The 14,884-nt window shown below is 53.5% G+C and overlaps 1 protein-coding gene across 1 annotated transcript in view; it reads right to left on the reverse strand.

Annotated features, from left to right (window-relative positions):
* Positions 1 to 1,829: 1,829 nt before the first annotated feature.
* Positions 1,830 to 14,884, reverse strand: part of CUX1 (cut like homeobox 1) — a 338,009-nt gene continuing 324,954 nt past the window's right edge. The window contains 2 exon segments of the mRNA XM_045994176.1: positions 1,830 to 11,348; positions 11,350 to 11,700. Coding sequence (XP_045850132.1) covers positions 10,991 to 11,348; positions 11,350 to 11,700 — 709 coding nt within the window. The 3' untranslated portion in view covers positions 1,830 to 10,990.

Genomic DNA, 14,884 nt, shown 5'->3' on the forward strand with positions numbered 1-14,884 from the left:
AACACACACAGACAGGATCACCGCGGAGGCCTCGCACACTGATGATTACTGCTGACCCTTGGACAACACGGGTTTGAATCACGCGGGTCCACTTACACGCGGATTTTTTTACAGTTCCCTAGTGTAAATGGGTTTTCCTTGTGCTTTTCTTAATAACATTCATTTTTCTAGCTTAGTTCATTCTAAGTATACAGTATACTATACGTATAAACACAAAATACGCGTTCAGCGACTATGTTCTGGGGAAGGCTTCGGGTCAGCAGTAGGCTGTTAGTAGTTACGTTTCGCGGGAGTCAAAAGCTACACGTGGCTTTTCAGCGGCGTCGGGGGTTGGCGCCCCTGACTCTTGTGTTTTTCAAGGGTCTATTGCTTGTCCTCAGGTGGCCTTAGCCTATTTCCTTGAGTCATCAAACAATGCACGTCATTTTGTCCAGACCCGCTTAAGCACAGGGAGAGGGACGCCACACAGAAGGAGGCTGAGACTCTGCCTGGATCGGGGGGCACCGCCCCGTTGCAGTCAGAGCACGAAACCTTGCTCCCTTCTCTGTCTTGGGAGCTGGCCGTTTACACAGAGCCAGGCCTAAGGAACCATGTACAACTATAGTTTTGCTTAATTAAATCCTACTTAAAAGCACCGGGGGAGACTCTCTGGGTTGGAAGTCTTTGTGCCAAGTGTTCTTTATTTTTATATTTTTTACATGTTATATTTTAATTCAGTTAACAGATCTTTAAAGAGGGGGGCATGCCTTAACTAGCCATCGGAGAAGTAGCAGAATGTTAGGGGAGTCAGACTTAGAACGTCAGACTGGCAGAGCTCGGTGGGTTTTATTCTCATTTCTCCCATCTGTGGGGGCAGACATCTGGGGACAGCTCTAGCCACGCTTGGGTCCGACAGATGAGACTCAGGGCTGCCCAGAGCACCTGGCATTGGGTGCTTGCGGGGGCTTCTCCTACTGGAGGGAGGACGGCTCATGCTCCTGTACCACACGTGGGAGTACCACATTCTGAAACCTACAAATTAATGCACATTCTGAAACCTACAAATCACCGCACAACAAACCAATTCCCCCTGCCCCGTCACACATCGGTGGGGATGGCAATAATTTTCCAAACTTCTAGATTTCAACATGAGAAACCACCTCAGTCATGAGCACGTGGACCACCTAGCCGCCAACTCTGCAGAGCTCTCTTGGGTCCAGCCCAGAGCGCTGGTCGGAGACCCCTTCTCAGGAGCCTGATCATTCCAGAAACCCACAGGTGCCATTTCCTCCTTTCTCTTTCCACTCACTTGCTCGCGTTACCGGGTACCCCAGGCTTGTCTTTGACATCAGGATTCAGGGAGCAAGTGAGAGACAACCCCTGTCCCCCCGAACCCCACACACACAGATCAGGCTAGGCCAGGTCACTGGCTGGGTGCACACTGCCCTGCAGGGGTACCTGGCCGCAGCCCCTCAGGGCACCCAAGCTCCACGCAACCTCGCCCAGCACCATCAGCCACCATCCCCGGTCCTCCTCCAGAGCCTGCGCGACAAGCGATGGTGTCATTTCACAGACAAGGAAGCGGGTGCCGGGGGGTCAGCATTTCAAAGCTACTGAAACCGTTAAGGCCCACGACAGCAAGCAGAGCAGGGACGCAGGCCCAGATGGAGACACGGTGCAGCGCGCTGCCCAGACACCCCCCACCCCACCCCGGCGCATCCCACCCCATGCCTGGTCTCTGCAACTGCCTCGGCACGGCGACTCCTGGGGTACCCTTTGGACCCAGAATGAGAGTGTTTGCTGCTTTTCCTCAGGCCGGGGCACTTTAAATAAAAACAACCCACGCGTTCTTGTGTTTGTATAAAAGATATTTACTTCAATTATCACACCTAGGGTGCTAGTGAGTAATAATACATGGTGTGAGTTTCATACAGTGATATTGCTTCTCCATATCATATAGGGACCGTTGTACAGTGCTGAGAACAAACATCGTATGGCTAACCAAGGACAGAAGGGACAACGCCAGGGGCCGACGGGTGCCTCCCCCACCCCCACGCCAGCTGGATCAACTTTTGACTCTTAATGTCGAAAACAAATAGCAAGAAAAAAAAAAATGTTACCAGAGATGGGTCACAGCAACACAACAGAGGCTTCTCGAAGCTATTTGTACAAAAATGACGCCTTTTTTTTTTTGTTGGTTTTTTTTTTGTTGTTTTTTTGTTTTTTTTGTTTTTGTTTTTGGTCAGTTGGGTCTCTGTGAGGATTAAAAAAAAAAGGTCTGTGATTGTATTAACAAACGAGCTCTAAAAACATCTAAGACTTAGTGCGTTACAGAAAATATAAAATACTGCTAAAATGTAAAGATACCACAATACACGGGGGGCGGGGCGGGGGCGGGGCAGGGGGCGGGGCGCTGAGCCTGTGAAAGGTATCCCGGAAGAAGTCCGCCACTCCGCGAGCGAGCTCGTCTCCTGCTGTGTTAGTAGTCTGGACAGGAGCGTGGCGCTCCCCGCTCTCATGGCAAAGTAGTTATTGCACATCGCAAAGAGCTAGGTCTCACTCAGCGGAAAGGGACGCGGGGAAACCCACCTTTCCTCTTTTTTTTTTTTTTCCCCTCCCACTTCTATTTTCCGATGAATTATGCTCAAATGCTGTAAGAATTTTTGCATGAATCCTCACGTCTCCAAAATGCACAGCATTTTCTGAGGGGGCTCGGTGGGACGGGAGATGCCCGTTTTCTCAAGGAAAGAGGCAGAAAACGGCTCGAGAGAGAGAGAGAGAGAGAGATGCATAGACTAATTCGAGAGAAATGAAAACCCTTTGGTGGTGGTGGTTGGGGCGGGCGGAGGGATGGGGGCGATGATTTCATTGGAGGGCTTTCTTCCAAAGAGACGAGAACAAGATCAGGACCCCCAACGATTTCAGAGAAGGGAAGAAGTCATGGCCCGGAAAGCGAGCCATGTGTCTGGCTGTGTGGCCCCACCAGGCCCTTGGCCTCCGGGGGGAGCCCCGTCCTCCTGGGCCAGTCCCTCCTCCCCATCACACCTGATTAGCAAGCAACGTGTCCCCCCCCCAACGCTTGACCACATTAAGAGGGGGAAAGGGGCTCCCCCACGACGACCCCGGTGAGGGTCCTCAAGCCATAGCCGGACTCGCAAAAACCGCTGTTTCACAAGATGGTTTTGACCCAACTTTGTACGCAAGGGAAGCCACCACAAGAACGACAAGAAAAGCCAACACAACAGAGCAAACCAGCGCGAGCCTTGCGAGAAACCTCTCTCCCTTGGAAGCCACCGTCTCGCCCAGGCCAGCCGCGCCGCTCTGACCAGGGCTCGCTGGAACTTCATGAACCCAGAAGGCTTACCAGAGGCTCTAGGAGGCTTTGGGGGAACTGAACTTTGCTTTTCTAAGTCTCTGCAGCCCCTCAGGCGAGTGTTTTTCAACTCATTTAAAAAGCTGGGAGACCACCAGCTTTTGAGCGGCTACCCTGGAGACAGGCGTCTGATTCTGCTGGAGAAGCCCCCTCTGCCCCCCAGTCAAATCCCCAGACCCTTCGGTTCTTTTGGGGGGGGGTTGTGTGTTGTGTGTGTGTGTGTGTGTGTGTGTGTGTGTGTGTGGCGGGTGGGGGGGAGAGGGCAGGGGGCAGAAGACAGTAACCACCGGAGTGACAGCAAAAAGCATTTATAGCAACAACACCACAAAACAATACACTCCTGATAAGAACTTAAATGATTAACCCTAACAATAAATAGAAGAGGATAGAAATAAATTTTTTTTTTCTTCTCAAGGAAACATCCTTTTATAATTATCCTCACGCACGCTGGCAGGTCAGTAGCAGTCAACTCATCTCAAGGAAAGGTTAAGTGCTGGAAGGGATGGCCGTGGTCTCACGATCGGGGAGGGTTCTTAGCTGCTGAGTCACACCCCCCCGCCCCGCCCCCCACCTCCCCTGCCATCCAGCCGGGTCCCCCGGGGCCGTGGGCCCTGTACACCTAGCTCCAGGGGGTCAGCAAGAGGCAGGTTGAGAGAGGGGAGGAGGGGGTGCTGGGGAGGCCTGTTTTCCCTTCAGTTCATGAACAAACGGAACTACAGTGAACGTTCCCATCCACCACCTGAATCGTCCTGGTCTAAAGCTTACTTTGAGTTCATTTGGTGTGCAATACACTATCTCTTAAAAATGAAGAAAAATGATTTCTATTGCACAGAGCTTTTTACACACATAGTCATCTACTTAAGTGCTTTCTGTTCAAAGCAAACCACACACACACGCGCACACACGCGCACACACACACACAAAGGAAAGCAAAGAAAGCAAGCAAAGAAAAAGATGGAAAAAATGAAAAAGGAGAGGAACTTTCAAACAAAAGCAGCCCCGTGCCACTTTTTCAATGCATCTAGCTGAACGGTGTCTGGTTTCACCAGTGGAAGTCCCAACGCTTCCTTACACTGTGCTTCTGATTATTTTCCATAGGGATGTAGCCGTGACATTGGGATATAAGGCACCTTTCCTTTCTGATCACAGAAAGCTTGATACATAGCGTAATAGCATATTTTGTGGTAGAAATTAAAGCCTAAACACTACGGAAGTGACAGGAACACGGACTATACCTAACGTCACTGGAGAAACTAGACCCGTGGAAAGCAACTCAAAGTTATTTTCAAAGGTTTATAACAGGGGGATGGGGAAGTGCACATTTATGCATCGCCTAATGCCTTTCTCTCCCTAGCCTTTTTTAGGATTCTTCGCCTACAATGCCCAACTTTTAAAGTTAGCATTCCGGAGGAGACTAGGCGCTTTGGAAATGTCTTGTTAAAGCTAAATGTCACTTCATGCAAAAATTAGAATGGAGATACCACTGACAGTGTGGTCACAGCATCTTTGGAGGGGAGGTGGAGGAAGGACGGCGGCAAGGCCCGGGCAGGTGCAGGGCAGGTCCCACAAGTGGGAGAGACTGGGAAGCTGCATTTCCTCCTTCCCTGGCAAGGACGGGGCAGGGAACTCGGGTGCGGCTCATTTCCTGCCCAGCCCTCTGCCCTCCACGCCCCTCCTCTGCCTTCCTCATTCACTCCGAGGGTTCGGGCCTCTGCTTTCAGCACACCTCTAAGGGTTCACAGGCTGGATCTTTCTGGAACTTTCCTTGGGAACTTGTTTCCTGGTCGTTTTTGTCTACAAAAAGGCAGAAACCGGTGAGAATGGAAATAAATGTTGCCAAACTGGACCTCTGTCTCAGCGAGCGTGCTGGCCAGACCGACATTCAGTGCACACGGAAGCGGAACTCTGCTGGAGGCCCAGGCCATCTTGCCACTTGGGGCGGGAGCTCTGCCTTGGGGGTCATGAAGCCTCCCCTGTTGCCACCAAGGCCCACACGAAACCACAAAAGCACTGGGGTGGGGGTTTCTAACTGTGGGCTTTTCCCGACAAATGCCCAAGTGCCTGATGATGACACAGATCCTTCGGCTTCCGCTTCCAGGTCTTTCCCACCAGGGGGACACACTGGCCGCCAGAGAGGGTGGACCCATAAGCAGCGGCTCTGGGAGCTGGGTTTTTCTGCACTGCGTAGAAACCGGTATGCTCTTTTGGGAAGAGTCTTGTGACTGAAGACTGGGTTTGCAGATGGGAGAACACCGTTGCCTTGCCCGTCCTCGAGACGTTTCCAAAGGACGTCTCACAGTGGAGCTGAAGTCACAACTTCCCTATGCCAGGGACAAATAAAGACAGAGTTCCCCGGTGCCAGGTGGGAACCCTGGGGCCGTGTCCTCACATGGCCGGCCAGGGGCAGCCCAGGGCAAGGGAAACAGCTCTGACAGATCCTAACAGCTGAGCGGGAAATGGGCAGAAAGCGAAGGCGGGCCAGAGCGGGGCCTTCTGAGACCTGAGACCGCCCCAGCCTGCAAAGGAAACGGCTGCCAGCGTGTCAGAACAGGTGAAGTCGAGAGAAAAATCCACGTGCCCCGAGGAGCACAGCTGTCTGTCCGTGTTGCGCTCACGAGAGAGAAGAGGGAAGGCGGCCTGCCCACCAGGCCCAGACACACTCATGAACGCCCACGATTCTAGCACTCTCGGCTTTCCCCTCCCCGCCAAGAGCCCCCCTGTGCCTCGCGGTTCTGAAGGGAGTAACGTCAAGTGGGAGCACGGGTCAGTGAGGTAGAAGGGGACAGAGGAGGAGTGTGCCGACAGGGAGGACATCGAGGGAGGGAAGGAAACGGCCTGCCTCAAGGAACGTGGCAAACAGCCCACCCCGCGGGCCACGCAGGCCCGAACCTCGCCTTGCTCCAACCCCCCCGCGCGGCTGGCTTGCTGGCCCCTCAAAGAGGGGGCTTGCGATGGCTAAGGGCAGACTCTTGTTTTTAGGCCTGTCGAGAGGCGCCTGTCATAGTGCATTTAAGGCAATGGCTGTTGTCCCCCAGCTCAAGGTGGAGTAAGTCATGAACACCGCTTCACGCCGCAAGCATCCGGGAAGGGTGTGACCTACTCCCCGCACCCCGGGTCCTCTGTTATCTTCAGTGAGGTTTGTTTTTCTAAGATGAGAGGGAGGAGAAACATTGCATAGAACGTCAATAGAGTTCATTGATCACTGCTGCGAGAGAGGGCAGGAGTTCTGCAGAAACAAGGAAACCCAGTCCACCTGCTGGGAAGGTACCTGCCTGTGGACTGAGCTGTGTGTGTGTGTGTGTGTGTGTGTGTGTGTGTGTGACTGCGGCACGATCTTAGGGCCACAAGCCCACGCCACAGCTTTCCCTCCGATTAGAGTACAGCCCGCCTTCTGCTTGGTTTCCTCACAGCCCCACGATTGACACGCTCGAGCCACGGAGGGAGACCAAGGGTCTCCTTCCTCCTACAGCTGGCCGGCTGGGCCGGGGGATGAGGGTCCACGGGGAGGGTCTCTCACAGCCACAGAGAGCACAGAGAAACCCTCAACCCTGTAGCTCTCCGGGTTTGGACCGCCAGCCAGCAGACCTGAACGTCTGCATCGGACAGGATGGTTTTTAAATGGGGAGAAAACAAAGATGCCGAAAGCGAAGACGCGAGGCAGGGAGCCCACAACTGTCACCTTTGTGCCTCAGTCCCTCTCACAGACATTGTGGCTGTGGTTTAATAGTAGTCATATGAGTCAAGAGCCTGGCATTTCCTAGAGACTTCTGGAAGCCTGTGTCCCGGGACAGTCTGCTGCTCATGAGCTACCTCAGGTCGGGGTGCTGTTCACACAGGTCGGCTCTGAGAATAATCGAGTTGAGCCAGCTGGCTGGGGTAATCCTTTCTAAAGGGCGTCCGGACAGAAATCACAGACATCCCGACTGATCCCGAAGTTCAAGGTTGGCGGTCACCTGGGAGCCAGGCGGTGGGAGCGGGCAGGCCCAGGTCTGGGACAGAACCCACACACCTTCCACCTCAGATACCCCACAGAGGAGTGTGGGTGGGAGCCCAGGGTCAAGAGGCTGGACGTGAACACTGATTCTATACCGGGCCTCCGCTTAGCCAGCTAAGTAATGGCAAAAACCTTAAGTTATGAACACTGCCTCCAATTAACAAAAAGGAGCCATTTAAAATGGTATAATGGAGCTTGTAATTAAGTGTTAGTGTTTTATACGGAACCGTTTTCCCCAGGGGAGAGGTACAAATCAGCTTTTTAAACTGATGGAGCAGAGAGAGGAGGAGGTCGGCTGCCTGTGGGAGCTCCTGCTTGGAATGCCAGCCAGCTGAAGGTAAGCCCCCCGGAGAGGATGCTGTTCAAGGCACTTGAATATTGCTTATCAAGATGAAAGATCAACCCTTAGACTCGGACTGAGAGGTGCGACAAGGAGGGGGGACGCTCCCCTGACCCCCTGAAAGGTTTCTGTTTTTAGTGGCAGCTCTTAAAAGTATTACAGACAGTGAAAGCTTGACACAAAAGATCATAGGGTTGGGGTCACAACTGAAAAAAAATAATAATAAATAGAGGAAAAAAATACAAACACAGGACCGCAAGCAAACTTTAACCAACTGATTGTATCGAGCACCCAGCTATAAGTCTGGCAAAAAAGACAGAGTGGGAATCAACGAAAACCTAGTTAAGAAAACAAAACGAAACAAAACACAAACCAACCAACAAAACCCAACAGAAAGGACTAAACCGCTTGGAAGAGCCTGAGTGGCTGTTTTACTGTTTCTATTTGGCCACTAGAATGGACAAAACTTATTTATACTTTCTCAATTTCCTCAGGTTGAACACCTTTGTAAATAACAGTCATGCCTTTAAAACTAAAACGCTACCCTAGTATTTCGGTTAACTCCCTGGTTTTCATTCTAACGAAAAATCAGATATTCAGAGATGGATCACACACGATGACAAAATTCCCTCGAGGTTTTCGTGGAGAGGACACCACAGTACTGTCAGGGCTCTGCCACTTCCTGTCCTAGGGGGTCACTAACGCAAACTCGCTCTTCCTAACGCGCCTGCATCGAGCCGGATGGTAATCTGCTTCCCCTTAAGCTCCTCCATTTTGAATTCTCCTCTCACTGAACCAGGTATCAAGTTCAGAGATGGTACGACCATCGAAAGACAAACAGCCTGCCTCCCAGCCTCCTAGAGCCTTCTGAAAACTTCTTATTCATGAAAAGGCATTGTCTTTAGTGTAGTGACTCTTAAATTTGTGAAAACTTGAACTAAGTGCTGCGGTTGCAGGTTAAAAGACTGTAAATGAACTACATAATTCCTAAAACATCATGCAAGAAATGTGGTTTCACATCTTACAGTCAAAGTCCTACAAAGTTATTTAATACAAGCACACTGAGGTGTAATAGTGGGAGCATACCTTGAAAATTATAACTCCCTCCCACCCCCCCAAATCAAAAAAGGTAATATTAATTAAACTTAAGAAATAATGAATGCACCATTAAAATGCCATCCAAAGATGTTGACCTAAGACAAAGGTTTCAATGATACACAATACGGTCAAAAAGTTTTCAATCAGTAATATACAGTAGGACAACTACATCTTGTAAATTATACCCAATACTGCCGGCAGTCTATCCCTCTAAGAATATTTGCCCCTTTCATCCCTTCCTAACAATCAGATAATAAAATACAGCACCTATAAATAAGCAAAAAAAAAATATATATATATACCGAAATCATCTATTGTTAGTTTAAAGATATGGCAATAAACGAGTCTAAATTAGCAAACTTGTAGAAGCCATAACTGATAAAACAGCTTATTGAAAACAGGGGGCAGTAATGCACTCTCTGTGTGCACAGGTACGTAAGAAAATACACAGACGTATAAAATCGCACACACGCACACACGCACACTCTCATCCGCCTCTATTCTCACGCATATACACAGAGACAACAGGAGGAATCCGAGACAAGTTAGACTTCTGATTGGTACTTAGACTGCCCTAGACTGTGCATAAAAGAACTGTTCCAAGAGGCAGAATGAAGGAAGGGCCAATGTCAGGTCTGGTCTGGAAGTGAAGAGCGACAACGTTTTGGTGTGAGTGCGGGCCGCCTCTACGGGGGTGGGAGCAGAGCCCAGACTGCCACGTTCTCTCTTCTGCAGGGAAGGAAGCTTCCCACGACGTCAACAGTCCTCAGTGCTTGTGGTGGGAAGAGCGGGTGGGAGGGGGCAGGGGGGAGAGAGAGCGAGTGCGCGTGCGCGAGAGCCCTGCCCAGGCCCGGGGAGCGGCGGCCCCTGGTGGGGCTCAGTCCATCAGGCGCCCGGGAGAGTGCTGTGCGGTGTGCTGCCTTCTGTGCCAAGGAAAGCCTGCTGCCCACGCCGGCCGGGCCCCTGCGGCCCCCGACTGCCTGCCGCCGCCTCGGCGGCCCACTCTTTCCTCCGTGCTTTACACGCTCGCCCGCGTGCCGACGCGCTAACACAGACGTAGACACCATAAATTAAACAGAATGAACGGGGACATGCTACAGTTCTAACTTGTCTCCTAAACCTCCGAGATATGAGGTCTGATCAGCGTGCTCTGCGGTTAGAGGTTAAAAAGCAGATTATAAAATACCTAGATTCGGATCTTTTCTTTTTGTCCTGATTTGGCCTAGAATGGAGTGTATTAAACAGACCCTGGCCGGCAAAAGCCCAGAGGTCAGTTAAAGCTATGGATCACTGTGCACTACAGGTCAGGATTCTATGCACGTACGAGAAAACACTACCTCAGCTACCACAAAATCAGATCGTTTCCTGATGTGACTTCTCTTTCTGTTAAAAAATATGTGGAGTCAATGTGTTTTATTTTAATTCAAAGTCTCAAACGAGAAGATTCTTTACTTGAAAATATTTAGGAATCCAAACTAGTGTGTTTAGAGTCGGTTTGACTGTGCAATCTCTTAGTGGCAACTGAACAGCTACAAAAACTTTCTTTTTTAATTTTTCTGAAAAATCCCCCCTCCCCCCCCTTTTTTTCCTGGTTTAAGAAGATAATAGTGTATTATCGCTCTGAAGCCATTAGATGGCAGATAAAAAGCCCCCTTTTAATATGTGGGTTTGATTTTTTTTTTTTTTTTAAAGCCCACACGAAAGAGGAGGGCGCAAGGCAAAGCTGTAAGAGTTATTCCAGAACCTGTGGAAATCACTTAGGGCAATAAAAAAAACACTTCAGGGTACAAAAAAGCTCGACTACACATTTCCGTTTTCTTCCTTGAAAACACGACATAGATTGGGCTTAATGCTCCTTTGTTTTCTATATGCACCTTGGCCTATGGCGATTTTGCCCTGTGGCCCGCAGGGCGGTAAGTGCGCAACACGGTCCAGGCCGCGGAGTCGGCGCCCGCCCCTCTGCCCGGCCCGGCCCGGCGCGCCCCGACCCGGCCTGGCCCAGCCCAGCCCGGCGCGGTTCGGCCAGGCTCGGCTCGGCTCGGCCCAGCTCGGCCAGACTCGGCTCTGCCTGGCTCCGCCCGGCTCGGCGAGACGCGGCTCGGCGAGACGAGGCTCGGCTCGGCCCGGCTCGGCCCAGCTCGGCCAGACTCGGCTCGGCCCGGCCCAGCTCGGCCCCGCCCGGCTCAGCTCGGCGGGCGGCGCCCTCTCAGAACTCCCATTCGATGGGCTCCTCCCGGCTGGCGGCCTTCTCCAGGCGGTGGATTATGCTGTTCAAGTTCGCGGCCTTCTTCTTCCTCAAGGGGTTGTCTCGCGAGTCCCTGGCGCCCGCCGCCTCCGGGAGGCCGAAGAGGCTCTGCAGCGAGCTGGCCCTGCGGGCGGCCGCCGGCGCGCTGGTGCTTGGCAAAGCGGAACTCCTGTCGGCGCCGTCCCGGGCCCGGCAGGGGCCCTCCGCCGGCGGGGCGGCTGAGGTAGCGGCGTCCTCCCCGGCCGCGGGCGCGGCGGCGGCGATGGCGGGGTTTGGCACGGACCCCGGACCCTCGGCGGGGCCCTCGGGCGGCGGGGGGCGGCGGCGGCGGCGGCGGGGGCGCCCGGGGCCGGCCCTCGTCGTCGGCGTCGTCCGGGGCCGGGGCCCCCGAGGGCGGCGGCTGCGCCTTCTCCGCCGGCCTCGGCGTCTCCTCCCGCTCCTCCGGGGCCTCAGCCGGCCCTCCCTGAGACTTGGCGGCGGCCGCGGGGCCGCCCGGCTCCTCGGCGTCCAGGGCGCCCGGGCCCTCGGCGGCTTCCACGCCGTCGCAGCTGTCGCCCTCCGAGCTGGGCGCCGCCCGGCTGCTTCGGGCCGACGGGGAGTCGCTGGCCCCGGCCTGGCCCTGGCTCCCCGCCTGAATCTCCTCAATGAACAGTTCTCTGCGGATCCGAGACCTGCGAGACACAAGCGGGAGGGCGCCGTGAGCGGGGCTGCTGGGGGGTCACCCGCTGGCTCCCAGACCCTGCGCCTTTGCCGGGCGGTCCCTCGGCTGGCTGCCGGCCAATTCGTGCCCGTGTGTCTCGCTCAAGGGCGCCCTCCCCACATGCCCGTCCCGCCCCACCTCGCAGTCCGCACACCCCCGCCCGGCCTGGTGCGGGGTGCACGGTGGTGACCGCGGACGGGGCTAACAGCTGGAAATGCAGGACGGACGCTAACGTGAGAGAGAACCAACGAATACACAGTGCCCACGGCCAGACGCTTGAGCCTGGTGCTCTGCGCCGCAGGTCGGGGCCAGGGCCCTGGGCAGGGTCGCTTTCGATCAGGCAGGCAGGAGACCACGCATGCGCTCCAACACCAAGCATGTTGCCATCAAGCAGGACGGCCCCCACCGGGGACCCAGCGCTCCCTTACTCTGTTGGGTCTGAAGGAGCAGCTACAGATGGGCCCTGGCCTTCCCCGTTTGGGGGCCCTGAGTGACCTCAAGAAAGGACTCTTCTTAAGTCTGTTTCTGTGCTAGAGTTTCTCCTTCCATCTGCTCACAGCACTAGGCTCCATCCGAACTCTCTAGATGGTTATTCGGAAGAGCTGAAAAGCCTCTGATCAGTGTGCCAGCTGTTACTGGAAAAGCATCCTCAGTGGGCACGAAGCCCACTGTCCTGCAGAAACTGGCCTCCGGACAGCCCTTGGTTAGGCGTGCGATAAAAATATTTTCTGCAGCACACAGACCCCAGCAGAGGGGACATGTTTGTAGAGCCCACCATATGCCAGGCCTTGTGTTGGACGTGGGGAGTGTTGAAGCCAGGGAGAGCGTTTTCAGTCCGGTGTGTCCAAACCCTCGGTGGTAGTGATGTGTTCACGCTGGTATCTGCTCCCTGCGGGGCCTGGGCCCTGACCCTTGTCCCGAGGATGGTTTCTGAGTGAGAGCTGCAGGGTGAGGTCCTAAAGCTACCCCCCACTGCCCCACCTGGAAGTTCTGTGGCATAAGTGAGGACTTTCTTCCTTCTCTGGGGTTACCACCGGGGCCTGTGAAATACAAGCCCTTGTCGATAGGCTCCTGGACACGGGGCTGCTGCTCTGCTGCCTTTCAAGGTCCGCGGCAGCCAGGAATGTCTGCTGGGGTGAATGCCTAATCCCGTCCCACCCGGGCTGGGGAGGTGGGAGCTAGATGGGCAGGCCACAGGTCTGCTGCTACTAACTCTGAGTCCCGGGGGTGGACTGGCCCAGAACAGAGCGCAGGCTTTATGGAACCAGGCCAACCTGGGTTTGAAATCTGGCTTTGTAAGACTTACTAGCTACACAGCTTGGAAGAAAGGTCCTGAGCTGTTTTGAGCTTCAGATTTCTTATCTGAAAAATGTGGAGAATAGCATCTTCCTTGCAGAGACGTTAAGATCAAAATATTAACGGATAATATGGGACACAAAGTAGACCCAGCAAAAAAGGGGACTCTTCAGACCCTCCACCTGCCTTTTGAGTGACAGACTCCCTGGTGTTAGGTGCTAAGGCTGAGCTAAAAGGCCTGGGGGGAGGGAAGGGACAGTTGCACCTGGGGCCTGGTATCCTGGCTGCCACCCTCGGCTCTTCCAGAATCTGATTAGACGCTCCTGGTTGACTGCCTGGCATGTACTACCTGCTTAACCGACCGGAGACCTCATCCTTCTTAGTCTAGATCTGTCTCCATGTCCATGAAAAATACCGTCTTCTGATCTAGACAGACCAGGTCCCGGGAGCGGATCTGGTTTTCAAACAAGTCACACAAGGTTCGCAGGACACCGTGGTGTTTAGGGCCCGGCAGAGTTTCTCCTGGGTTGACCTGTTCTTCTAGGAGGAGACCAGGTGTCCTGTGGTAGGTAGTCTGTTCTGGCTTTCCTGGCCCTGTTTGTGGGTGAACGGTCACCTTAAGATACTTCTAATGTCCTCTGAGTGAAAGGATAAGAGGATAAAAGGATAAGAGGAAGTACAACTGTATTTTTTTGATGTGACTAAAAATTGATCCCCTCTTCCCCATTATTCCCTGCGGGGCCCGGTAGGGCAGGGAAAAAAAAGAAAATCAACTTCCGCTGTCTAACTCCCGCAGAATGTGAGAAACTCTCTCTTCCCTGAGGAATCTGGTGCATGCGTGCCACGGAGCTCTCGGGGGTCTACCAGGCTAAGTCGGTCTCTGTTCGAAGTATTCAGTTGGAGAGCTAATGCCACGGAGGGAGAACTCACTCTCTGCTCTGCACTTTGCCTCCTAGGCGACCGGGTGACTTCAGTTCTCTGGGCTTTATGCAAATTCTGAATGACCTAGTGCTCACTTCTCATCTGACCTATTTTGTGGCTTGTAAGATTCTTTTCAGGGGCGCCTGGGTGGCTCAGTCGGTCAAGTGTCTGCCTTTTGGCTCACACCTCTTCCATGATACTTTTCCAGATCTCTGCAGCTGAAACAAATCTCTGCCCCATTCTTCCATTTGTCTTAGCCCGGCCCACTGTGTCGCGGTTCTTTTTTCTTTTTTTTTAAAGATTTTATTTATTTATTTGACAGAGAGAAAGATCACAAGTAGGCAGAGAGGAAGGCAGAGGGGGAGGGGGCAGCAGGCTCCCTGCCGAGCAGAGAGCCCGATGCGGGGCTCAATCCCAGGACCCCGAGATCATGACCTGAGCCGAAGGCAGAGGCTTTAACCCACTGAGCCACCCAGGCGCCCCTGTTGCAGTTATTTCTGAAAGGAAACATGTACTGAGCATTTACTCTCGATCTGGACCTGAGCTTTGCTAACTTCCGAGTTCTACTGTTCCTCCTTCTCTCTCCCCCTTCTCTCTCGTGTTGCATATGCTTGAATTTGCTCATGCTAAATGCGCACACGGGGCCTCGCCACACTGAGCAGCTGACCAGCTGTGATGGGGTGGGCAGTCCCATAGCTGTCAGCAAGATGAGGGACAGAAGCTGAGAATTCTGGAGAGTGTGTGCCCTGGCCAGGAGGCAGAGACCACCATTCAGCTGAGGCCTGTAGGTGAGATCTGGGGAAAAAGGTGACCCCAGCGGGGCCGGGGGAAATTGTTCCCGGAGATGCTCTGTGTAACAGGCAGCAACTTGACTCGGTCCTTTCGAGTTACCACACTTGCACTAAAATGGGCACAGTGTGCAGAAGGGTCAAAAGTAC

Source organism: Meles meles, chromosome 21 (assembly GCF_922984935.1).
Source record: "Meles meles chromosome 21, mMelMel3.1 paternal haplotype, whole genome shotgun sequence".
NCBI lineage: Eukaryota > Metazoa > Chordata > Mammalia > Carnivora > Mustelidae > Meles > Meles meles.